We start from the raw sequence: 24,589 nt of genomic DNA, 5'->3' as shown, positions 1-24,589 counted from the left end.
ATGGTTAGAAAGAAGCATTTTGAGCAGTCGTCTTATGTTGTTTATTTTGCAGGGGTTTGTCTGGTATCTTGCAGTGATTGGTTTTTTCTTGCTTTCTGTTTTAGTGATGTATAAGTGAATGGAAACCATTAGCTCATTTCACATAGAAATTTTTGGTTACTGCAGACCTAGATTTGAATCAAAGCACATCAAGATGAAAGGCTTTATAGCCTCCACTCGTAGTCCCTTGAGCCTTCCGAGGCTGTTCTTGTCCTTTTTAAGTTCATTCATGTCCTGTAATGGGAAAAAGAATTATTTACAGTTCAGTTTCTCCCCAGCATAATCAGTTATCTTTGAGTTGGCTTTGATTCTTCTCTGTAAATTTATTTTTTAGCAGCATAGAAGGAATTTAATTTGATCTTTGCACTTTTTTCCCCTCTGTAGTAGCAAGAGTTAACAGAATAAGAAACAGATTGTAAGATGCAGTATAGAAATTACAGTTTGCTGTCATTTGTGGTTTAAGAAAATGGGGTGGTATTGAAAGGGCTTTAATGAATATTGTTTAGTGTTTTTGAAACCTAATGGTCAGAGGCAGCAACAGAAACAGCCTCAGAGCTTTTAGGGTGAAGTGATTAGCATTTTTCCTGATGGAGGTGATTGTTTCACCTCCTCTTTTATGTCAGCGTTTTTCACTGTCTGTGGCCTTTTGTTTATATTCAAATGACATACCGTTAAAGAAGCCTTTTTTTGTGTGATTGCAATGCTTTTTCCCCTCCTTCTGTAGAAAATCTGTTTGCCACAGACAGGCAGAGCATGTGTTTCTCTTGTCTTGGTTGGGTGCACAAATCTTCTTTTATGTGCGCTGCTTCTTACCCTGTTGCCTAGACGATCGCTGGCTTTCACTAAGAATGTCTGGTTCTCGTAAAGAGTTTGACGTGAAGCAGATTTTAAAAATCAGATGGAGGTGGTTTGGTCATCAGGCATCAGCCCCGAACTCTGCAATTGAAAACCATCAGGGAGACTTCTGGAATAGAGGACAAAATGTAACAACTGCTAGCAGGAAGTTTTTAGACTCGGGTAACTTACCTTTAACATCAGTTGGTTACAGAAGGTCCAGCCAACAGGATTTCCAGAATTCACCTCTTTGGCCAATGCCATCCACCTCAGAAATCCCTGCATTTGAATTCTCAGCAGAAGACTGTGGAGGTGCATGTTGGCTTGGCAGACAAGAAACAGATGATAGAGCAAGTGAAGAAGAAAATGAATCGGACAGCAGCTCGTGCAGGTTAATTATTACTTTCCTATTGTGAGAAATGTGTTTTCATTTCATGTTTGTAGTTAGTATGCATATGTAGGCTAGCCTTTGTTCTGAACTCAAATGCTTCAGAAACCTAGCAGCTACTGTGCATCAGAAACAGAATATTAATTATAATCAGGTTCTGTGTGTTTACTAGGACCTTTTTAAGGCAGTCAGTGAGGATAAACAAAGTGCAAACATGAATGCACTCGTGTTTTAAACAGTGTACTAGTACATGCTGCTATGAACAAGGTACTGCCCATTACATGGTAACGTTACAGAGTGCTTTCTACATTATTTTGAAGTGATACTGATTGTTTAGTTATGCCAGTTAGGAGAAGATTATGAAAATGTAAACTTCTTCTGATTCTGACCTCATGCTTCCATGTGTATCTATAGAAGACAGAGAATGAGCTGTAAAAAATACTTAGACTATAAAGCAAAGAAAAAAATTACATCAATTGAAAGTCAATCAATTTGTGCTTTAAAGTGGTTCCAGTAACCCATTTGGTTGAATTAAACTGTGCATCTGGCAGAAAAAGAAAAAATGTTTCTATTTCATCTGTAAAGATGTTTTGGTGTTCTTTTCTTACACATCGTTGCTAAAGATGAAACTGTAAAACTTGTTCTTGAATTAAAGTTGTTTGCCAGTTATTGTAAATTAGGGAAGTTAATAACCTTTATTGTGAAATATCGGATAAATTATTTTATTTCATTTACTGTATAAGTCAGTCAGTCTTCACTAAAAGTATTTTTCCTGTTTTGTAGCTCAAGTAGTTCATAATTGCTTACCGTTTCAGAAAATGTTATGTTTGCTTTGTTGCTTTTAAGACAGCTTTACACTGATGTGGCATTTCAGAAAGTGTGGCTACTTAAAAGGGTACACTGTTTAATAAAGGCTATTAAGGACGGATCAATTTGCTTATAGCAGTTGAGTGTTTTTCATTCCTTAGGAGAAGAATCAATTTAGTGGAGAGGCAAAGTAGTCCATAATATAAACACAAACTGTTTATTGTATATATGACCTTTAAAGATTCAAGGAAAGGAAGGAGAGTAAAATTGCTTAGACGTGAACATAGTGTATTTGCTTTTATCACCCCATGTCAAAATACTAGAATTACTGGGAAAGGAAATCCTACATACTGCTGCATCATAACAGCAGTCCCACTGTGCTGCAACAACTATGTAGCTGTAAGTAACACACCTCTGAAGAGATCACATTTTAAATGGCATTCAGATGTAAATTTTTAAATAGCTATGTTATTGGATATGATACAGGTATAACGTCATTTTCCATTTCAGCAACATATGTTTCTGATGGGAAATTTTTACATGCAGCATTATCCCAGTTAGGATATTCTCTTCATAGCAAGGCAATCACTGTAGGAAAATAAACGTGTAATTTTAAAAGATAAATGTGTAGATTGAAAATAGTACAATATTTGGTCTTAATTGTAAGAGAATAATGTGCATATGGTAAAACTAATTTGTTACTTTGTTGAATTGGAGAACTGCAAATACATATTTAGGAGGTTTTAAGAAGTCTTGGTTTGGGTTTTTTTTCTGTTGCAGAAAATTTTCTCTAGTTATATACTAGAGAAAATGCACAAAGGATTTGAACTTAGTAAATTGGAAGTATATTTTAAATTATGTGCTTAATTATGTATAGCATCTGGAGGTTTTTTGTATTTCTGTTACTGTCTTCTAATTCATGCTAATGTTTACTTACATGCTTTAAATAATTTAGATAAATGTTGAGTTCTGTGTCAGTACAATTTATTATGCAACTAATGGCAGTGTAGGAGCTTGCTTTGTATTGTTATCCATATCTCTGTCTTATGGAGAGACTGCACTTATGCCATGTTTTGTTCACTTCATTTGTTAAAAATGTATAAGCTCTTGGACAGACTACACAATTCTGCCTAACACCTGGAGTTTCTCTGATATTAAGGACTTAATTAAATGTTTCTTCTTTGCAGTCTAAAGTACGGCTTCTTATATGTTGACTCGAGGGAAAAAGCCCCATACCAACACTTTTGTCTATGTAGTTTACAAAGAGCTTTTTTTTCCCATATGAAAACATTGTTGCCTCCTTTACAAGTAAATCATGTGCATGAAAAAGTCTTTTTAAAAAACCTTCTGTAGAAGCTATAGTTACCTTTTCTCTGTGCTCCTCTGTAACTTACTGCCCAGTTAGAAGCCCTAATAATATGAAGTAACAGAAGCAGCTCTACTGCTTTGTTTGTATCAGTCCTTCCTCTTTGCCTTGTCATATAGCACAAGGAGAAAAGCATTGAGATAAGGTCTTTGTCACTGACATCATTTAGATCATTATGTGATTCATTTAGAGGAGAGCTGCTGTCAGATTAATTTGGTGTTATATGGAGTTCAATTCCAAGTTTAGTACCAGATCTTTGACCAAGATTGTGTCTGAGATGCAAACAGATCATTCAGATTCAAGAATCAGAGCTAGTCAGCTGTAATACTGTTCACGTTATACTCCTGTGTGTCATTTGTAACCAGCATTAGCTCGAATGGTTGTTTACTGGGACAGGGAGTTTTGAATTCTTCTGCAGATGTTCATCTCCTAGATTTCCTCTATTGCTGCTGTTTGTTAACTGTCCTGCATCCCTGAGGCAATGATCATCCTTTTGGATTCATACACTTTTAAGAATTTACCAACAGCTCTGCAGACTCTTGTACAGAAAGTGTAAGCCTATTAGCATTAGATTTGTTTTTCTTAACTTTTTTTGGTGGTGCCTTTGCAGCAATCTACAGACCTTGAAGGCATGGTGGAGATAAAGCTAAAAATACCTAGAGCGTACCTAGCGTGCAGAATGTTGTGTCTGCTTCATTTCATCCATGTGTGCACTAAAATACTGGAATTACTTTATTGTAGGTTGAAGTAGGGAAATGTATTAAAATATTTATATTTGAACATTAAATACAAGCAGGATTCCAGAATTCATCAGCTGTGTGCTGACCTTGAACAGTTTAGTAGAATGTCTGTAATTATTTAAAGACAAAGTCTGAATGTACCACGTGGTACTAGCTCTGCAGTATTGCTCTGTATGATCATTCTTGGAGTTAGTATGTTGTAACTTCCAATCTAAGTCTGCCTCTTCACCCTGAGTTTTCAAGCTACAGAATCCTTTGATATGTCTTTTTTTTCACCTCAGTCTCACTGATCTTTGAGGGTGTAAGTACTTTTGGAATTCTCCCAGGTTGTCATTGCTGTGGCAAATGGAACTGGAAAAATATTCATAAAACAGTTTGTGGAAGGAGGGGCATTTAAATTTTTCATATCCAGTTACAGGGTAACAGACACAAATAGCTTTTGAATCATTCTTTTTCCTTTTTTTTTTTTTTTAATTTTTGCAAATACTGTAACTATTAGACTCTCTTTCATGTTCTCTTTATGGACCACTGAACCTTAGTCTTTCTTTCTCCTGTTCCTTCATTATGGAAAATGGTTTGTAAGTTACTAGCTCGAGGGCAGGTATGGGATTGAGCATCTTTAGATGAGAGGGAGAACTAGGCTTGACTCCATTGTGTCCTGAATACATTTTATTGTGGAGAACAGACACCATTGCAATTATTTTTACTTATTGAATAAGAGTGATGACTGGAGTTCTGTGTGGAAAATGTGCAGTTTTGAAGCTGGCAATAGCTCCAGTGAAATTGTGATCCATCAAGCTTTTTCCTTTGTGGTTTCTTCCTTTCTATCTGCAAAACACTTTGTAAGGTTGTAATGTAAATAAAATTCTGAGAGCGTGTAATTTTTTAAAATGTTATTAATGAAGTTACTTTGAGGAGTATGGGTTAATATATAGTTCAAACAAACCAGAAAAAAACACAACATATTAACCCAATTGAGAATGTGCTAAATTTTGATATGGAGATACAGAATAATTCCTTAAGTATTTGTGCATTGACCAGCCATTGACCTACCCATTCCACTTCTGGTTTTTGTTTTTCAGGGCTACTGGTTAAAGAGTTGCTTTCACTGAGTACTTCTTGCTCATTCTCTTGAGAATGCCACCCTGCTGGCCAATATAATGTTGTCCATGGTTACATGGTTACATCTTTGTATGAGCCCCCGATTCAGTTTCCAAAATGGCCACAAAGAATACTTGTTCCAGCCTGTAAGAGGGCTGGTGGTGGAGCAGAACAAGTGACTCCTGGGCTGCAGGGAGCAGGGAAGAAGTTGAGACATAAATAAATGGCTAACCACAGCTTCAGCGAGAATATTTAACATAAAGTCCCCCAAGGGAAATCAGTAGGCCGGTATCTAATTTCTGATCCATTATTAGATTTAGCTCTGAATTAAATACCAAACTGCTTGGCTTTTTTTAGCTATCTGGGTATGTGCAAAAAAACCCCCCAAATCAAAACATATAAAACATAAAACCCAAGACCGAACCACAAAGTTCCCCTTTACAGAAAATCTTCTGTTGGAAATTTAGACTTTGGTTTTGAGGAGCTCTGTCTTGAAATGAGTATCCTACACCGAGGAGTGAGATAAGTGTTATGGTGGATTTAGCCCCAGGCATGCTGCTCAGTTCATGTCATCTTTGTGGAAGCAGGGGTTGGGATGCAGATATTGTGAAATCACATCTTTCCAAATGTTATGGAAGATCCAGAGTACTTTATAAGTTGCCTGCATTGTTGAAAACTAAGCAGTGGTCAGTTAAAGAACTGTGAGGAGGAAAACATGCTTTCCACAGTGTATATCATTAGGATTAATTTCCTTTATCTCCTAGGGCCATGCATTCCTTTTACATTTTCTCTATTCTTGTTTTTTCCCAGTCTTCTCTGTTTGTGTATACAGATGGGAATCATTTTTCTCCCCATCTACCCTTGCTTTTCACTTCTGTTGACTTCTGATGTGCTAGATCTCATATCAGACACAAGGAGGGCAGTAGGAGTGGTGGTGTATCAATGTGTTTGTGGGGGTTTTTTCCCTGCATGCCCATATGTTTTTACTAGCTGAGTTTTGTTCTGGCCACCTTAGGTTAAGTGTGAAACATAAGTGGCAGGGAGGGGTTTGGTTCCTTACTGCCATCCTTCCATTACTTTTTCACTTTGCAGGGCCTTGGTGGATGTTCTTCCTTAACCATCTGACAGCACTACAGATACAATTGCTGGGCTGATCTCTGTGTCTCGCTTAGTTGAAGAGTACAACATGAAATGATTATACATTTTCCACAAGGGTCTAGATTGTTTTGGAGGAAGAAAGAAAATACGAAAAAAATAAAATAGCAGGGAAATGAATATTAAAACAAATAATGCATATCAACTTTAAAATCACATGTGATTTTTATTTTACCCTTTGTAGATAAAATTTCACCTGAATATTGTATGAACTAAGATTTCTGTTATTGTCTTCAGCAGAACCTCCAACAGCAGTCACACCTTATCATCTTGTCAAACAATGGAGCCCTGTACCTCAGATGAATTTTTTCAGGCTCTCAACCACGCTGAACAAACTTTTAAAAAGATGGAGAATTACCTTAGACACAATCAGCTGTGTGATGTGGTGTTAGTTGCTGGTGATCGTAGAATTCCAGCTCACAGGTAAGTTTATTATAAATTGAAATAACTTCATAATTATTTACAAATGCACCATCAAAGTGTGTCCCATGTTTTGTTTAAAAAAATGTCAGAACATCCTAAACCATTCAATTTAAACAGGTATATGTTTTTTAACATTTCTTTGGAAACGAAAAGTTAATTTTTCTATTGTATGCAATACAGAATAAAAAAGTTCAGGTTCTTTTTGTTTCGAAGTATACTTATGATATTTGTATAACAAACTCCCAGAAGTCCCAAATACACTCCCAGATATTATAAGTTGTAGTGGTTTCTTTACCATAGAGCAATGTAAATTTTTTTCTTAGATTTAATTTTGTTTAATTTTTTCTTTGTACTAGCAATTATACTTTTGGAGTCGCAATTAACAATAAGGACAGTCTTCTGTTCACATAAAGGTTTTTTGCTCCTGTAGTAAGAAGAGTCCTTTGATAGGAGACTTCTGAACACTGGCAGTATTAGAGGTCTAAATTAGTTCAAACTTTATCCTCTCTGTCATCTGTGTATTCAACAGATCATGTGTATCCTGCTTAAAATTTAGGAAAATACCAAAGATTGCAAAACACAGGCATGTGTAGCTGAAGCACATTATGGTATTTAATGCACAGAATTTGTAATTTTAATAGGAACCTAGGTATAAGTAAGCTATGGTTTCCTAAGTTGAGGTCTACAACAGAAATAGCAACCTAAAGCATTCTTGTTTTCCATTGCTGATTCCTACTCCCACAGTGAAACTGCAGCTCAGTGCTGTAATGGTAATAAAAAGATGGGAAGATGTTGCTGGTTTGGAGTTGGTGCTTTCCTTAAAAAGCCAGATTTCTGCTTTTATTCGGATATTATCCACACTTGTGCTGACTCAGCTGAGGGAATGACAGCATGGGGATGGAAACTGACTTAAGAATCAGAGAGGCTTTTAAACCATAGCCTGCTGTTCCTCTCGGAGACTTCATTTTATGAAGTGTTCAAATTAGTTACTAAAGTGTGTTGTCCCTGTGAAAAGAATGAGTCAGATGAAAACAAGGAATAGACACACCCCTAGTGGGCACATGCTTTAGTAATTTAGGGTGAAAAAACTTTGGAGTTTTGGAGTGGTGTAAACAGGAAAAAATAGTGATTATAATAAGGAAGTCATTTTGCTTCCTTATGGAGCCAAGGTAACCCCTTTGCAATATGTGTTTGGACTGTGGCTTATGTAATAGTTAAAAATGTGGAGAAAGGGTGCAGAGGACAGCCATGAATATCTTTTAAGGACTGGAAGGTTCTATTTGCAATGAAATAAATGGATAGAGAACACACTAAAAAGTCCTTTAATGCGGTTCACGCTTGTTTCTTATTTCCTCAGAGAACTGGCTTCACTTCTCCAGTTTGTGCTACTGTATCTATTTCTGTAGTTATTATTATGAGGCATATGCTACTACTGCTCTGGACTTCTCTTCTGAGGAGAAACATCTTGCTGTAGTTAGTATATTCTGTGTTAAATACGTATGAAAGTTAAAGCCAAAGAAGCACACTTTGTGCTTGTAGCAGGAAGTGGGAGGCTTATGATTCTCTCTTGTTCACTTTATAATGTTGGAGCAACTTACAACAAAGCTTTGCCTTTTGCATAATAAGTTCTTTCTCTAACTGTTTTGTTTTCACAGAGAAACATAGCAATAACTGGCAGTCTTAATCTCAGTAAATCCAAAGTATCTCACTGAAAACTGATTTTTTTCATAGTGGGAAGGATAAATATGGAAATCTTAAATTTCATTTAAATTTTATGGAAATTTAATAAGATGACTGCCTTTATGTATTTGTAGTAGCCAATGTTATAAGAAAAAACTTCTGTAGTAGTTTTTGCTGCCTCTATACAAGTTCTGACTTTTTTAGTATTGACTGCAGGGTGGATCAGTCAATGCATTTCAGAAAACCAGTGATTATTTTGTCTTGAGACTTAATAAGCAACAGAATATGTATTAAATACATCTTAGTTTAATGGCTTGGCATTCTAAGATGAGCAAGAAAACAGAAACTTCATTTACAATGGACAACTTTGTTTTCCTTTATTTTTCCATAAGAAAGATAAGAGTTTTTCATAGTATGTGATCACATAGAGCTGGTAAGAAAGAACATTCTTCATTATTAATATTAATCACACTCACAGAGAGGAGTATTCAGATTTTCAGTTTTGAACTTGGTATTTTTAATAATTCCTGTATTTTTAAATTATCAATTTCTACTTTTTATTGAGTGTTCTGAGGTCCATTATGTATGTTTTTAGAGAAAAGAGACATGAGTTTGGTGTCTGCCTTGGTAATAATCACAGGTAATGCATTACTGAAATTCTGAGAGGTTTTGTATCTCTGAAGAATTCAGGCTATGAGTCTACTACAAATAAAAGCATCACATGTAGTCGTGATTTTTCTGAATATTCTCTATTGTTCCAAAAGTGTTTATCTTCTTTTTCTGTGCTGAAATTATAGCTAAAATCTTATTTATAAGGTCAAAAAGCAAGTATGAAAAGGGGACCATTCTCCAGTAGGAAGAAATGTATTATATTCCCACCCCTTCAGCTTGCAGTTCCATAAAGAAATTTTGGATACTTTGATTTAATTTATTTAATTAAGTTTTTCATAGTTTTTCGTGTTTATTTTGTGTCCACTGCAATTTCAGATGTCTGCCGCTTATTATGTTTGTATTTATTACATTCAGCTAACTGTTATATCCAGAATAAAAGCTTGTTTTGTTTAGTAATAACCCACTGATTAGAACATTCATGTAAGAAAAGGGAAATGTGTGTAAATTGCTGCCCAGAGGGCATTTAAAGCCTGCCACATCCTTTAATCAGCAGTGTGGGCAGAGCCATTATGTGTCTTTCTGTTGACACTGAAAGATGGAAATAGAAAAGAGATGGGACTTAAGAAAAGAAGGCAAATGGAACCTTGTGTACTCTAGGGTTTAGGAAGCTTGTTTGAAAGAGCCTGAACTCTTCAGTATCACCTTACAGCTTCAGTGAATGCTGACAGTGAGTTTCCAAGGACAGTTTTCAGCTGTTACACAGCCACAAACAAGGAGCTGCCTAGGAAGAGTCCCTTTTATCTTTCAGATCTTAAGCAGCACTCTGTCAGCTGAGACGGGTTTGGAGATACTAAACCTGTAAATTGCCAGGTGTGGTAGCTGTCATCATTTTACATAGTAATTGCTTTGGTGACCTAGAAAACTATCAAGATGATGCAGTTTGTGGCAGTTCCAACAAGTACAGGTTTTAAAGTGTGCCACATGTTTTACTGGCTCTCAGTGGAAAATTCTTCAAAACATATTAAGCCGTCATGGTAGATCGTTCTAATTTGGATTTTGTCAGTATTTAGTGACAAGTGAATATCAAATCACATGTGTATAGCATTAATTGATTTTTATTGACTAGTGGGAAAAAGAAAAGGCCAGTTGGCTGAAAGTCTGCCTTTGTTTTCTTCTATCCTAGCTCAGTGTCACCTTGATGCATTGTCACTGTATATTTTAATCCCATTTCTTTCTTTGAAAAAACTTTTTTTTCTAAATTAGTTGAATTAAGAGGAAAGTGTAGATACCTCTTCTAAGGCTTTTCATTGTGAAATCCTTGCAAAACTGCTCTCAGGATAATTTGTGCTTTTTCAAATTACCTGTATTAAACTACTTCAGGGCTTCACATCCTCTGTCAGCATGTGCAAGTCACCCTCTGGAAAGCACTTAGCACTGTGAGGCATGTATACCTCCTCATGGATCTGAACACGTTTGCAAAAATAGTAAATGGATTTCATTTGTGTTAATTTCCTTTGGATGACTCTTGAGTCTGTAAATTACAGGGAGAAATTTGCTGATATCAAACCTCTGATAGAAGTCATTGGGACCCTCGTGTTATTTTTTGGCATTTCTTCAGCAGTTGTTTCTGAAATGTGTACAGTCCAGTGTTCTGAATAATAGTGCAGCTACCTAGTCCAGTTGCACTGCTGGGGGAAGAAAGAAAAGAAAAAAACAACCCCCAAACTTTGATATGACTAAGTATTAAATTCCATTTCCCATTGCAGAAGACCTGTCTTTTTCAAGCTCTGTTCTGTGTAGAAGTTCCAAGTCAGAACAGTCAGATGTGAATATGTTAAGTTGGTTGTTTTGCCTTTTTAAATTCTGAATTGGACCTGCAGGGATAATTGGGTTATTCAAACCACTTTCCTTTCCAGTGAGAACCCCTATTTTGTACATAGAAATCTGGTCTTGTCATCTCATTCTAGCATCAAAAGCAGTTGCAGAAATTCTCCCTTGATACTTTCATGAATGTACTCTCTAATTTACTCCACTTCTATAGATCTCTGAGAGGCAGTATTTTCATTTAAATGCAGATTTCATTAAACATGAAGTTAAAATGCCTAGAAGTGATGCCCGGGCCATAGCTTGGCAGAAAGTTCTGACTTTTTTAGCTAGTCAGCTACAGAATAATTCTCATATTTCATTAACAGAATTTAATTTTTCTTTAAAAGAACAGAACTTTGGGGTTTTTTTGACAAAACTTCAATCATACATGGTGTTAAAATAAAATTAATCTTTTCCCCATGCAATTGTAACTCTACTTTGTTCCCTCAGCAGCTAGAAAAAAAATTACCTTTTCTTTTCTGTAAGCCTGTAAGCCTAACCAAATGGTCAATGATCAGAAAGTTCACAAGAAAAATATATTGTGAGATTAATTAATCGAAATTTTATTACTTTGCAGTTAATTAACTAAGAGACTGCTCCTTGTATTTCATTACTTTGTATATGTACCTGTAAATTCTCCCCTAAGCACTGGTGCTCACCTTTTCATTTAGTTTTGCTCTATTTTGTGGTTCCTGACCTCTGCCATTTTAACACACCAGTATAATGATTCAGCACAGCATAAACTGCCTGAAGTATTAGATTAATTGAATGTATGCATAGGGACTGTTTAATGTATTTGCAGTAGGCTGGGTTCTTGGGCTTGCTCTTTGTATAGATCCATACATATACCACATGTATTTATATTGAAATCTCTGTGGGCAAGGCAACAGTGAACTGCTACAGCACAAAAATTGATCTAAGCCACAAGGCCATTCCTGGAAGTCTCTTATTCCTCCTGAATAGTTATGGTTGGTTTCATATTCCTGCCTCATATAATTTTCTCTTTTATCCCAGTCTCTGAACACATGGAAATTCTTTCACATTTTTCAGAGTGACATTATTATTTGTAAAGAGTGATTTACTCTCAATAATCCAAAGAAATGTCCGTTGTGCACTAACATTTACTTACACAGTAAAATAGTCAGGATTATCAAGAAAGGCTAAATAGATACTCAAAAAAGAGATTACTCTGTATCATCTCCATGTTCACTGTGACAAGTTTTGTTATCAGTAGTAGTAATTGAATGTATATGTGTGCAGCAAGAGTAAAAGCATTTTAGTCACTTTGAAAAGGACTGGTAAGTCATTCTTTCACATTTAAAAATGTATCTAACATAATCTAAATGAAAATCAATTCAGTTTTATTTTAATAATATATATACCAATTTATGTGAATTTGGGGGTGTTTATGTTTGTGTTGGCTATTAAAAGTCATTGCTTTGAAAGGGTAATTAGTTTAGATCAGTAGCAACTGTAGGTTTAGTATCAGTACTTCATTATTCATAGAGAGAAACTAGAGCATGGAGCACTTTGTCAATTTTTAAATGTTTTTCTCACTGCAGTGTTTCTTCAAAGGGCAAAGTAATGAATCATAAATTAACAAACATCAGGTTGACTAAGGTTTTTTTCTTTTCTTCTGTTTTTCTCCTTTTGTGCTGCATGTCGTACTCAGATTGGTTCTCTCCTCTGTTTCGGACTACTTTGCAGCAATGTTCACTAATGATGTAAGGGAAGCAAGACAGGAAGAAATCAAGATGGAAGGTGTGGAGCCAAAGGCATTGTGGGCTCTGGTTCAATATGCATATACAGGTAATTGAAGTGAAAATGGGAATTTCATCTAATGAATTGTCCTCACGTGAGCATTGTATTCCATTACTAGATTTCAAATGCTCTTTACAAATTATTCACATTATTTAAATTCTTATAAATAAATAAAAATAAATCATAGAATATCCTGAGTTGGAAGCAACCTATAAGGATTCTCAAAGTCTAACTCCTGACCCTGCTCAGAGCACCCCAACAATCACACCATGTGTCCCAGAGTGTTTTCCAAATGCTTCTCGAGCTCTGTCAGGCTTGGTGCTGTGACTGCTTCCTGGGGAGCCTGTTCCAGTGCCCAGCCACCCTCTGGGGGAAGAACCTTTTCCTAATGGAAAAGGAACCTTTTCCTAACCCCCTTCAGGCCATTCCCTCTGGTCCTGTCACCAGTCAGCAGAGAGAAGAGATCAGTGCCTTCCCCTCCCCTTCCCTGGTGAGAAAGCTGTAGACAGCAATTAGGTCTCATTGCTGTTACCTAAGACAACCTGATAGGTTAAAGTTTCTCTGGTAATACTACATTGAATTAGTTAACAAATTATGTGAATCTATTAAATGTATCATGACTGACAAAAAAAGGAATCTCATTAGGATTCCCTTTCCTTACATCATTATAGATACTAATTTTGAAAACTATTAGTTATCTAATGCTGAGGGTGATGTTTACTAAGGCTTCTATTCTGTCATATAATCTGTAAATAATTCTATTGCCTTGGGGTTTTAAGGCATTTGTAAGATTATAAGAACAAATTAATGTGATTTTCTTTTTGATGTTACTAGGTCGCCTTGAATTAAAAGAAGATAACATTGAGTGCCTGTTGTCTACAGCTTGCCTTCTTCAGCTCTCTCAGGTTGTAGAAGCATGCTGTAAATTCCTCATGAAGCAGCTTCACCCATCCAATTGCCTTGGAATCCGATCCTTTGCTGATGCCCAGGGTTGCACTGACTTGCACAAGGTGGCTCACAATTACACTATGGTATGTTGTTACATGAACTATCATCTGCTTTATTTAGTAAGGAAAATACAGAATGTTTTCCTAAATATAGTACTAATGTTTTTCCACCAGAAAACCTTCATAGTTTTCAAACAAGAATATGTTCCCATGATGAAAAATGACAAAATATCTGCAAAGTTGCTGGTTTAGCGTTGGAAGGAAACACACAACCATAACTGCTCTGTAACAGAAATGGAATTGTGGGGTATGCATTTAATAACATATTTCAAAAGCCTGTTCTTCTTTCTGACAGTCAAAAACTACAGACTTCACAGTGGGGAAGCTGCCATCATCTATTCCAAAATTGCACATTACTAAATGGAAGTGTAGAGTTCCTTTTTTGTAATGAACTGGAGTAATCAGGTTCCAAGATATATTTGGGGTATGAATGTGAGCATTCAGCAATATAGATTCTGCATCATCCTTAATAATTTAGCAACGGGATGTCAGGCATCAAAGAATTTAATCCTAGGCTAGGTAATATGTGACTAAATACAAACTTGTACAATTATATTTTTCAGTTAACTTATAGAAATTCAGACCTACCAGCTTAAGTAAACTTCATCTGTTTAACAGTCATACTTTTATTTTAATACAAAATGTTCTTTTTTTTCTTCTCACAAGTGTATTTTAGTAAAGTTATCAGAAGAAGGCAGAAGAACTATGTCTGAAGCAAGTCAGTTCATCTGCTCTTTGCAGTTTTGTGAGGCATTTTGCTCAATTGTTGATGAAATTTTGCCTAAATAAGCTCTTGGGATTTGAATGAGGGCATGTAGATGCTGCATAAGAGATGTGGGAATAAGGATAGTAATTTGCTTATGTGTCATGGCATTACCTGCCATTAAGTTATTGGCTTAGATCCAAGAGTTGTAATTTATGTCTTGTAATTAGTATTAGAAATCCATGGCTCTTCCTCTTCCTGCCTTAGGTTTTGCGGGTTTGAAATAATTAAAAAAAAATTACTTATTGGTTTAAATTAATTTAGTTTACTATGTATAACAGTTTAAAATAGCTTTTTTTTTTCCATATACAAGACAATATTCCTCTGCAGTGAATGGATCTCTCAGATATTTAATATCATGGACACACAAATTTACTGAGGCAGATCAATAAATAAGGTGCAGATTGTAACTTACATGTTTCTATTCTTGGTCTTCATTATTGCAAAAACAAAAATAAGGAGTCTGCTGTTAGGTAGAATGTGCAGTGAAACAGTAAAATAAATGTGGCTTATGCCTTTGAGGAGTATTAGAATTTATGTTGAATGAGACCAGTGATAGAAAAAATATGTGAAAAGAGAAACTCCCTCCTCTGATCTACTTGTTCTTTTTCAGAATAAGTATGTATTTTGGTCTGGGCAATTGTCATGTCCGTTTTAAGTGAACTGCCAAAATCAGAATAGTAAGAATTATTAGACTAATGCATCCTTAAAAGGGATTGTTGGCATTCCAGTCTTAGTATTCTGACTGGCAATTCATGACTTAGGGAAAATAGGGCTGTGAACTTTCTAAAAGCCATTCTTCTGCAGCATATCTTTCTTTCAGACCAGAGGAAAATAGTTCTGTGCCTTTTGGCTGTTGTTTACTTCGGTGGCAAAATTGTTGCTTTTAAGGCTTTGATGTGAACGAAATTCAAATTAGGTGGATTTTAAAAAGCCATTTTCAAAACTAATTAGTTGTGCTAGATGAATTTTTCCCAAGGCCTCTTTTAATGTTGTTTAGGTCCAACAGAGACATTAAATTGAATTTTAGTAATAATGAGTAATAGAGAAAAAGCTTCTTTATTTTGAAATGACTGTTGCTATGGAAACTGCATAGAAATGTCTAGTCCAATTGAATCTTCAATTAAAATAAATCCCCAAGTAATTTCATTTGTTTAAAAGCTGTTTGAAAAAATAAAATGTTCAACACTAGTAAGTGCTAGGTGCTTGATGGTCTTTCCATTAAGAAGTATTAGAATGTAAGGGTTAAGTACACCTGTAGTAGCTGGCAAAATTCTCTTTCTTAAAAGAGGGAATTATTTTTATGCTGCATTGGGCTGCATAGAACAGTGTGGGACTATATTGAGTACAGTTTATAGTTCTGGTTCTTTTAAAATACTTGTAGTAGAAGTTACTGAATAATATAAAATACTTAAATTTTAATTTACACGTGTTATTTTCTATGAGTTTTTCTTTGACAGAAAAGAAACCCTGATTGCCATTTAATATTTTTACAAGTAAAACAACTTCTCTGCTTTGAAGCTTTTTGTTACACATGTAATAAGTTTGTAATCATCTTACCTGCTTCATTAAAATACCTTTTTACATGAAGTTTGAAATTCAGGTGAAATGAGCATTTGTTTAAACTGGAGGATGAATCAGTGAGTTATCCCATTAGGTCTGCCTTTGTTAATAGGGTTCTTCTGTCTGAGTAAAGTACATTAGTCATTGGAAAGGATCAGTGATTTAAAAAAAACTGAAGAAGGATTTGAATGTTGCACTTATTCCTATTACAGATATATATCATGCTAAAAGGACTGAAGTATTGCATTACTTTATTGCTTACTGTGTTGACAGTTGATGAATTGTTTTGACAGAAGGGAACAGTTTATCAAAACTGGTCGATTATTGGCATTACAAACTTAAGCTTGAAAAATCCTCAATATACACGAAATGAAACATGAACTGAAGCAATTCATAGTGGATTTAATGCTGTATAAAGAGCAACTCTGATTTTTACACATCACAGTTCTAAAATAGAGTTGATAGAATCATAAAATGTGTCCGAGTAAAGGTATCTTTTGAGCAAAGGTTGTCCTGTTTTGCTGTGGTTTATATTTAGTATTTGGGGCATACAGTTATAACTTTAGGAATTTTATTGGACTGGCTAGTATTGTATCTGCTTGCTTTAATGAATTTGTAATGGCATTTTTGCACAAAATGCCTCCTGTGCATTTTTATTGCTGTCTTCAGAGTCAGAGCAAACACCCCTTTTTGACATCAAGTTTGTATGAAACAGCTGATAGTGTACCTTGAATGAAAACCAATAGATCCTTTTCCACAAAAAGTAAGCAAAAGGGAAGTTAATACTTCGAGATGAGGAAAAGCTAGCCTGTGTTATTTCCAGAACATGAAATATCTGTGGTGACTAGTGAGGTATTCTTAGGTAAGTGTCAGTAGCTTCTTCAGTAGCCAGATTTTAACTTTCTGATTTACAACTAAAAAAGAAAGAGCAGACATTCAAAACCTTTTGTGATGGTGCCTGAGTGCCTGTCTAATCATTATTGATCCGTTATGCATGCTTAAAGCAGAGTGAAAAGTAATTTTGTTTTTCATCAGAATTCTTTAGAAAGATTTTCATCAGAATACTTTAGAAAGTATGTGAGCAGTGATAGTATTACAAGATTCAGATAAAGTTAGTTTTGGAATTTGTGTGATTTCTGAGGAAGCCAGTGGATGTATAAAAAGAAAAACTTAAAAGAACAGAGTAATAGATTGGGTCCAAGCAGAGAAACCTAGGCAGTTTTGCAGAAGAAAAGGTGTGGCACACTTAGACCTGCTTTCTCCTGTAAGGCAGTAGTTGGGTAACAAAAAATCATTGAGTTATGATTTGGAAGAAAGAATTAAAGAGAGATAATGTGTCCTTTTTTCTTGCAACAGTCTGGATAGATTTTTCTTTTGTTAATGGGGAGCATGAAGAGAAGAAAAGAGAAATTTAAATTATTTCTGTCCACAAAGGGCCAGAACCAAAGTTTGCGATAGTGCCTAAAACAAGGATTTTACATTTTTGCACCTGAAATTGCAGTCCAGAATATCCTGCTCAGTAATCAACTGACTTGGAAAATACTCATTCACTTCCTTTTCACCTGTGAAAACCCAAGATATCTTTGTCTTTCAAGTTCCCTCAGTCCTGCCTAGCACAACAGATCAGTACTGCCTTGTCAAGACTGAAAAGGTTTCTGCATGCTGCTCAGCCTGTTTTGGAATCCAGAAACAGTGCAACAAGGAGTCAAGCTAAATATCTGTACTGCCCCTGCACACAGTGCAAGTATTCAGTTGGTTGATTGTTTAGCATATCAGTCAAATCTGAGTAAAAGAAAAGAAGGTGGTATCTGACAGGTGTTTGACTATTAATAGTTTACCAGGAAGTCAGATAGCTCAGTTCTTAGTGAAGTCATACTTAGTTGACCAGTGGACTGAAGCAGTCAGCAGACAAAATAACATTTCCTGATTGCTCTCCTTCAGATCCTGTGAGTCAAACACCTCTTGCTTTTTGGTTGCCCACGTTCAGAGTTTAAGCAGAGCCCCATGGTTAGAGCTGCCTGTTGGGCAGCCTCAGTCCCTCTCAAGCTGCAGGAGTCTGATGCTCTCCAAGGTTTTCATCCTTCTGACACAGTGTGCAGGGAGACTAACCACCTCACTGCATCCCACTGTAGGGATTAAGTATCATTTAGAGATACACATCATGGCATCTTATTTTTATGTGCTCCTAATATTTTTTTGTTCTGTACCAAGTCCGAGGCAGATCTGTGGTTAAGAGTATCAGCATTAATCACTCTGCAGTTGCTGAAGAGTGAATTTGAGATTATGTGAATAAGCAGTACCCAACATTGAGCATGAGGACTGCATGTCCCTGTCTTGGATAATACATAAGCCTCAGGCTACTTATTTGATAAAGTTTCCAAGCTCTTTGAGGAGCTAATTTTGGGGTTGGGAAATTCTCTTTACTTTCAGGACCAGAAAGCAAGGGATTGAAACTGCAGATCATTTGTTCTCTGAAATATCCTGTTCTTCCACAGAGAGTTCCCATAAGAAGAAGGAAAGAAAAGGCTAATGAGGAGGTTAAGAATGCTAGGAGATACACTGGCTCCTTCTTTTTGTCTTCAGAATCTCTGTCTGTAAAGGAAGAGGAATTTTCAATTCTGGTTATAAAAAAAAACAGACATAGGACAAAGAGTGCCTGTATTCCCAGTGGAATGCTTTGATACTCTGCTCAAAAGGAGTCTCTGCTTTAAAAATAGAATGGAAGCAAGAGGAAACTGAACTTGTTCTCATCAGAAAGCAATGGTCTGCAAGCAGCAAGAAGGAAAATCAGGCTTTTTACACATAAGAGCTGTTGAAGTGATGAAATCCAGTTGGAAAAAAGCTTTTCAAAGAGGATCCCTGATTGACTTATGCAAGATCAGCTTGTTGTTGCCTCCAGAGACAAAAGAACTTTTCATGCAAGTGCTTTCCCCTTCCTCTTCCTGTGATCTGGATAGACAATTTGGAAAGTTGAAGGCAGTAAGTGTTGGAGTTTCTCTCCATCAGAGCTCACTGCTTGTTCATTCAGCAAAACTAAAAGCACAGCTCCAGCTTGTATACTCTCTAGGAAAAAGAACCAAAAAAAAGCAGCCAGTGGAAACAAATGAACTCAGTCGAATATGAATTCCTGTGAACCGTGTGTTTAAACTGTGGAAATAATTTTGATGACTTCTCAGATTCAACTTTACTGCCAGGCATTTAATATCAGAGTGAAATAAATAACAATGCATGTGTAGTGCTTCTGAATATTGGTACAGTTCTTTTCACTGATTTTAATTCATATATTTGTTCAATTTTACTTTTCTTTCATAATACAAAGAGTTAAATGAATTAAAGAGGAAAAGACAACTCAATCTCCCTTCTAATCTACTATAGCTCTCACTTGGAAGCACTTTTTTGTGTAGACAATTGGACCTTTGTTGTAGGAAAGCTTTTCAGATATTAAATATTTTGAAAGTTTTCTTTCCAAATTCTATCCACAAGTAGAATTATGCACACCTATAACATTTTGAGTTATTTTCCTGATTTCCAGAATTACCCATGGCATGGAGTAACTTTGATCTTTCCCCTTATAAATCTTGTATTGGTTTTATGTACATCTGGCTTTCATGTAAGATGGACTATTTCCACCTAATTAGTTTTTTCCTCTTAGCTCAGCTTTTTTTATTAGTCAGTATCTTTGGAGTACTGAGGTATATCTTTGAAAGCATTAGGCCAAGCAATAAAAGAGAAGTATCAACTTTCTTGCTTTGTTGTCATGATTCCCATTGCATATATAATGCCAAACTGTACTATTGTTTTGGTTGCCATTTTAAATACTAAATTCAGACCTGTTTTGCAGTGCATCTCTTGCTTCTTCTTGTGATATTCTCCCCTTTTTTGACCTAAAAATCCTTTTTTCTTTCCAAGATGTGCTTCTAATCTACAGTTTTTTTTATTAGCATGCAATTCTTTCTTTTTAAATCACTAAACAAGGCACTAAGGCCGATTTTCATATTAGGCCCACTTAGACTTCTGTGTTTGTGGATTTAACACGTTTTGTTCTCCAGGTGTTTCAGAGGTGCATGTGATGGCAGACCAAAACCAGCACCCCATTAGCTGGCTATCTAGCAATCCACAGTGCATTTAATAAATTGATTGTAATTTTGTTATCATCATGAAGCTACTCTCAGTTTTGTGTGAATTTAGCTGCAGTCTGAGATAAAATAAAATACAAGAATATGTTGTGATTTTACTTGCTTGCTTTGCTTTGCTGCCTTGTAAAGAAAGGTATATGGCGAGAGAGGATAGAAATAATATCACCCTTTTCTGTTACATCCAGGTTTTTCACTGTAATGGTGCTGATTGTGTGTTAACACTTCTGCTATTCCAGCCTAAACTGATCAGAATCCTCACAGAATATGCTGCAAATCCTCATATTATGAAGTAATCAGATATCAGCATAGGATGTGTTACATATTATGAATTTCTTATTTTGAAGTAAGGATTTGTTGCTGAAAATGACAGGATGAAAGTTAGAAGATTGAATCCTATCAGAATAAATATTGTTAGTGTAGCAAGGCATATTGTAATATTGTGGATTCTTTGTATGTTTTGCTCCCCAGTCAAATCAGATCAATTGTATAAAACCTATGAAATAGCAAAATAAACTTAAAATAATCCATTTTAAATCAACAATAAAATTGTTAGTGTTGTTTATTTTCTCTGAAAACTTACTGCCACATTTTCATCTAGCAGTTATGAAAACAGTTACATGTGCCCAGTTGTTGTAGCATGTTGTGCTCTTTGCTTGACCACAGGAACAAACTGCATCTTTTTAACTGTACTGCAGAAAGCATTTCTTCACTTTGCAGTGCCAAGATATTAGCACCCACAACCTATTGCTTATTTCTCTGTCTATCTGTACACTTTCCTCATTTGTTTCAGCACATCTGTCTGTGGGACTAAATGATTGAGTTGGGGAAATGATCAGGGTTGAAAATCATTCAGTACTTAAACTTTTTTTTTAGTCTTCCTTCCAATCAGTACTCCAGTGGGACAACTGAGAGATGACGTGAAGGGAGGGAAAAGAGGGGAGGTTACAGCTGGTGTTCCATAAAATGTCTTCAAAGTATGATGCTGCCTCTATTAAAATACTTTTCTTTTTCAGGAAAACTTCATGGAAGTAATTAGAAATCAGGAATTTCTGTTATTGCCAGCCACTGAAATTGCTAAGCTTTTAGCAAGTGATGACATGAATATTCCTAATGAAGAAACTATACTGAATGCACTACTTACGTGGGTTCGACACGATTTGGAACAGAGAAGGAAAGATCTCAGTAAACTCCTGGCTTACATTAGACTGCCTCTGCTTGCTCCACAAGTAAATTGTTCAGTTCCTCTCTAGTTTATACCATGGTTACAATGGGTATAATGTCTACAGTATAATTATATTGATAATGACAAATCATAAAATTTATAGTGATCTGGATTCTTAGAGCTGCATGGAAGAACTTAGCATCTTGTATAGGCATGATAGTTTGTGTCTCTGTAAACCGCAGCATATTCTGATTCTAGGACACAAAAAGGGGGGGAGATTCCAGAAAAAGTTGCTTTTCTTGCCAATAAAAATGCTTATCAAAGATATCTTAGTCACTAGAGGCCGTGTCCTTTTAAAATTTCTTCTATATGGAACTTGCACAGTTTATTTGGCTCATTACATTTCCTTCATGTAGAAATAGCTAGGAAATGCAATTTGAATTAATTGTTTGGAGTGATTTTTCTTCTGTTAACTCTTGATAGGCCATCACTGCATACTTCTTGTTCTTCCCAGTCAATACTTTTTCTCCTTCTTGGAGAAGATTAACAGAAAATGTAGAGGAAGGTTTGGGCTCAGTTTGTTTAAATAGTTGGGAATTACAGTTTTCCTACTCCCCTAGGAATGGCTACTCTTGTTTGTCTCAAAGGCAGGGAGGCCCTGCAGAGTGACCTCCCCAGATCAGAGGACTGGGCAGTCACCAACTGTACAAAGTTTAACAAGGGAAAGAGCCAGACTCTGCAAATTGCATGGGGCAACCCTGGATGTACAGACAGACTGGGGAATGAGATGCTAGCCAGCAGTGCCATGGAAAGGGATCTGGGGGTCCTGGTCAACAGAAAGTTGAACATGAGCCAGCAGTGCCCTGGCAGGCAGGAGGGACAACCCTGTCCTGGGGGACATCAGGCACAGCATGGCCAGCCAGGCAAGGGAGGGGATTGTCCTGCTCTGCTGTGGGCTGAGGCAGCCTCATCTTGAATATTGTGTGCAGTTTTGGGCACCACAATATAAAAAGGATCTAAAACTGTTAGAAAGTGTCCAAAGGAGGGCAACAAAGATGGTGAAGGGCTTTGAGGGGAAGCCCTCAAGTATAAGGAGTGGCTGAAGTCACTTGTTCTGTTCAGCCTGGAGAAGAGAACACTGAGGGGACACCTCGGTGCAGCTGCAATTCCCTTGGGAGGGAAGGAGGAGGAGGAGGGGCAGACACTGATCTCTTCTCTGTGGTGCCCAGGGACAGGACCTGAGGGAATGGTGTGAAGTTGTATCAGTGCACATTTAGGTTGCAGATCAGGAAAAGGTTCTTCACCCAGAGGGTGGCTGGGCACTGGAACAGGCTCCCCAGGGCAGTGATCACAGCACCAAGCCTGACAGAGTTCAAGAAGTGTTTGGACAATGCTCTCAAGCACATGGTGGTCCTTGGGGATGTCCTGTGGGGTGCTGGGAGTTGGAGGTGATGATCTTTGTGGGTCCCTTCCAACTCTTATTTCATGATTCTGTGATTCACTTCCTGATAGCAAGTTTGTAAACTAGGTTTGATTATTTTTATTTGTTTTTTCCTTTCTTATTTTTCCTTGCTGAACCTTCTTTAGTAATATTTAGTATTTTCTATATAGTCAAAGGATTTTGCTTTATGACTTTCAGTTTGCTTAGTGAGAATTCTCTCTTAAGTGAAGAAAATAGGATTTTTATGGAATCCAAATAATAAGTAAAATTCATTAAGACAAGAAAAATGGAGTTCAATTAATTCACAGTGATAAATCACATGCACTACATTCTGTGTATTTCTTCTAATCTGATGTCCTCTTGCTGGATAGTAAGATTCTTTACCAAGCATTTTAGTATTTATTTCCATACTGATTATTATATAAAAAACAGGATTTTCTCAGTTGTGGTCTTGACTTTGTCATTCATTTTTTCTAGAAAAATAATTCAGAGTAAGGCAATTGACAAGGAGAAAATCATTCTTTTGTTGAACATTTAATTAATTGATAACTAAGTAACCCCTCCTGTATTCTTTCTGCTTAATTGGCTGTAATTGAAACATCTTTAGAAACTGAAAGTACAGAATTTATCCCAGAAATATGTACTGAAATCAAATTATGTCCACTCAGTAACTGATTAGGAAAATTGCAAGATGAAATACAGAAGCAAAATTATATTTTACTTATTATTTTATCTTTAATTTTTAATCTCATCTCCAAATATATATTTATATTTCTAAAACAATATTTTTCTGTTATGTTTTTATTTATTACTTTCTTTAGCACATTAAAGTGTTAGAGCTATGATTTTAATATGGAAACATTTAGTAGATGAGTAAACGTATTTGAAGTGCCCAAAACAGTCTTAATGTTTTCAGAATCAAGTTTTTCTTCATGATTATGTGACATTAGGCTATCTGACTGCAAATATAGCATAATTAAAAGCTTTTTAGTTTTATGGTTGATGAGTTAAAGGTATTGTAAAGAAATTAAATTAGAAAGTTGAACATCTTGCTGAAACCAAAACCATTGCAAGCAGAGATGCAGATACACTTTAAAAAAATCTTCAGGAAATACTGTGGAACTGTAACACTGGAAGCAAAGAAATTGTAAGCAATTGTTAGTTTTATTGGTTGTTTTTATGCATCCTTTGTGGACATCTCTGGTTAGTGCTAGCAGTGTCCTAAATATTTGTACATTTATTTTTCCTAAAGTTGAATATTTGACTGCCTCTTAAGCTGTAAGGTGGCAAATATTACTTCTCTGATAAATAATGAAAAAGATGAAAAAAATTAGAAATTTCTGAATTACAAGACAGCTCAGATTCCTTTTAGACAGAAGTTCCTAGTACTGGAGTGTCTGCACTACCTTTCTCCTTATCAGATTTGCAGTTACTATGATTTCATGCTAACATGTGATTTGTAAATGCTGTTAGAAAGGCTTTCAGTACAAGGACCTATGTAAATAATAAAACTTGAAAAAATGTACTCTTAGTAAGCCCATTTTAAGTTCTTTGAGTAAGGAATAATCATAGTAGTTTTAGTTTGAAGAGCCTGCAGACTAGATTGCATTTCTTTTTAAATTAAATCAAGTTGCTTTCAGAGATTGTGACTCTGTGCTGTGAGAAATTCTTTATAGGTTGAGTGGGTTAGAAACTGTAGAAAATGTAGGTTGCATCTTGTTGTTGCAGAACTCACATTCACACAT

At 35.9% G+C, this 24,589-nt stretch overlaps 1 protein-coding gene across 4 annotated transcripts in view; it reads left to right on the top strand.

Moving 5' to 3' along the window:
- KLHL5 (kelch like family member 5) overlaps positions 1–24,589 on the top strand; it is a 49,727-nt gene that overhangs the window by 13,267 nt on the left and 11,871 nt on the right. Inside the window, exons 1-5 of one of the 4 annotated variants that reach the window (XM_071432536.1) lie at positions 841–1,264; positions 6,668–6,853; positions 12,684–12,820; positions 13,607–13,803; positions 21,255–21,467. In XM_071432536.1, coding sequence (XP_071288637.1) covers positions 888–1,264; positions 6,668–6,853; positions 12,684–12,820; positions 13,607–13,803; positions 21,255–21,467 — 1,110 coding nt within the window. In that variant the 5' untranslated portion in view covers positions 841–887. Of the gene's footprint in view, positions 1–840; positions 1,265–6,667; positions 6,854–12,683; positions 12,821–13,606; positions 13,804–21,254; positions 21,468–24,589 lie in introns of those variants that run through there. The other 3 variants (XM_071432537.1, XM_071432535.1, XM_071432534.1) reach the window with 3 other exon arrangements.

This window comes from Agelaius tricolor, unplaced genomic scaffold (genome assembly GCF_023055355.1).
Source record: "Agelaius tricolor isolate 1412-34295 unplaced genomic scaffold, bAgeTri1.0.p SCAF_8, whole genome shotgun sequence".
NCBI classification, from domain to species: Eukaryota; Metazoa; Chordata; class Aves; order Passeriformes; family Icteridae; genus Agelaius; species Agelaius tricolor.
Note: the sequence above shows the minus strand (reverse complement) of the source record. Positions and strands in the feature narration are given on the sequence as shown.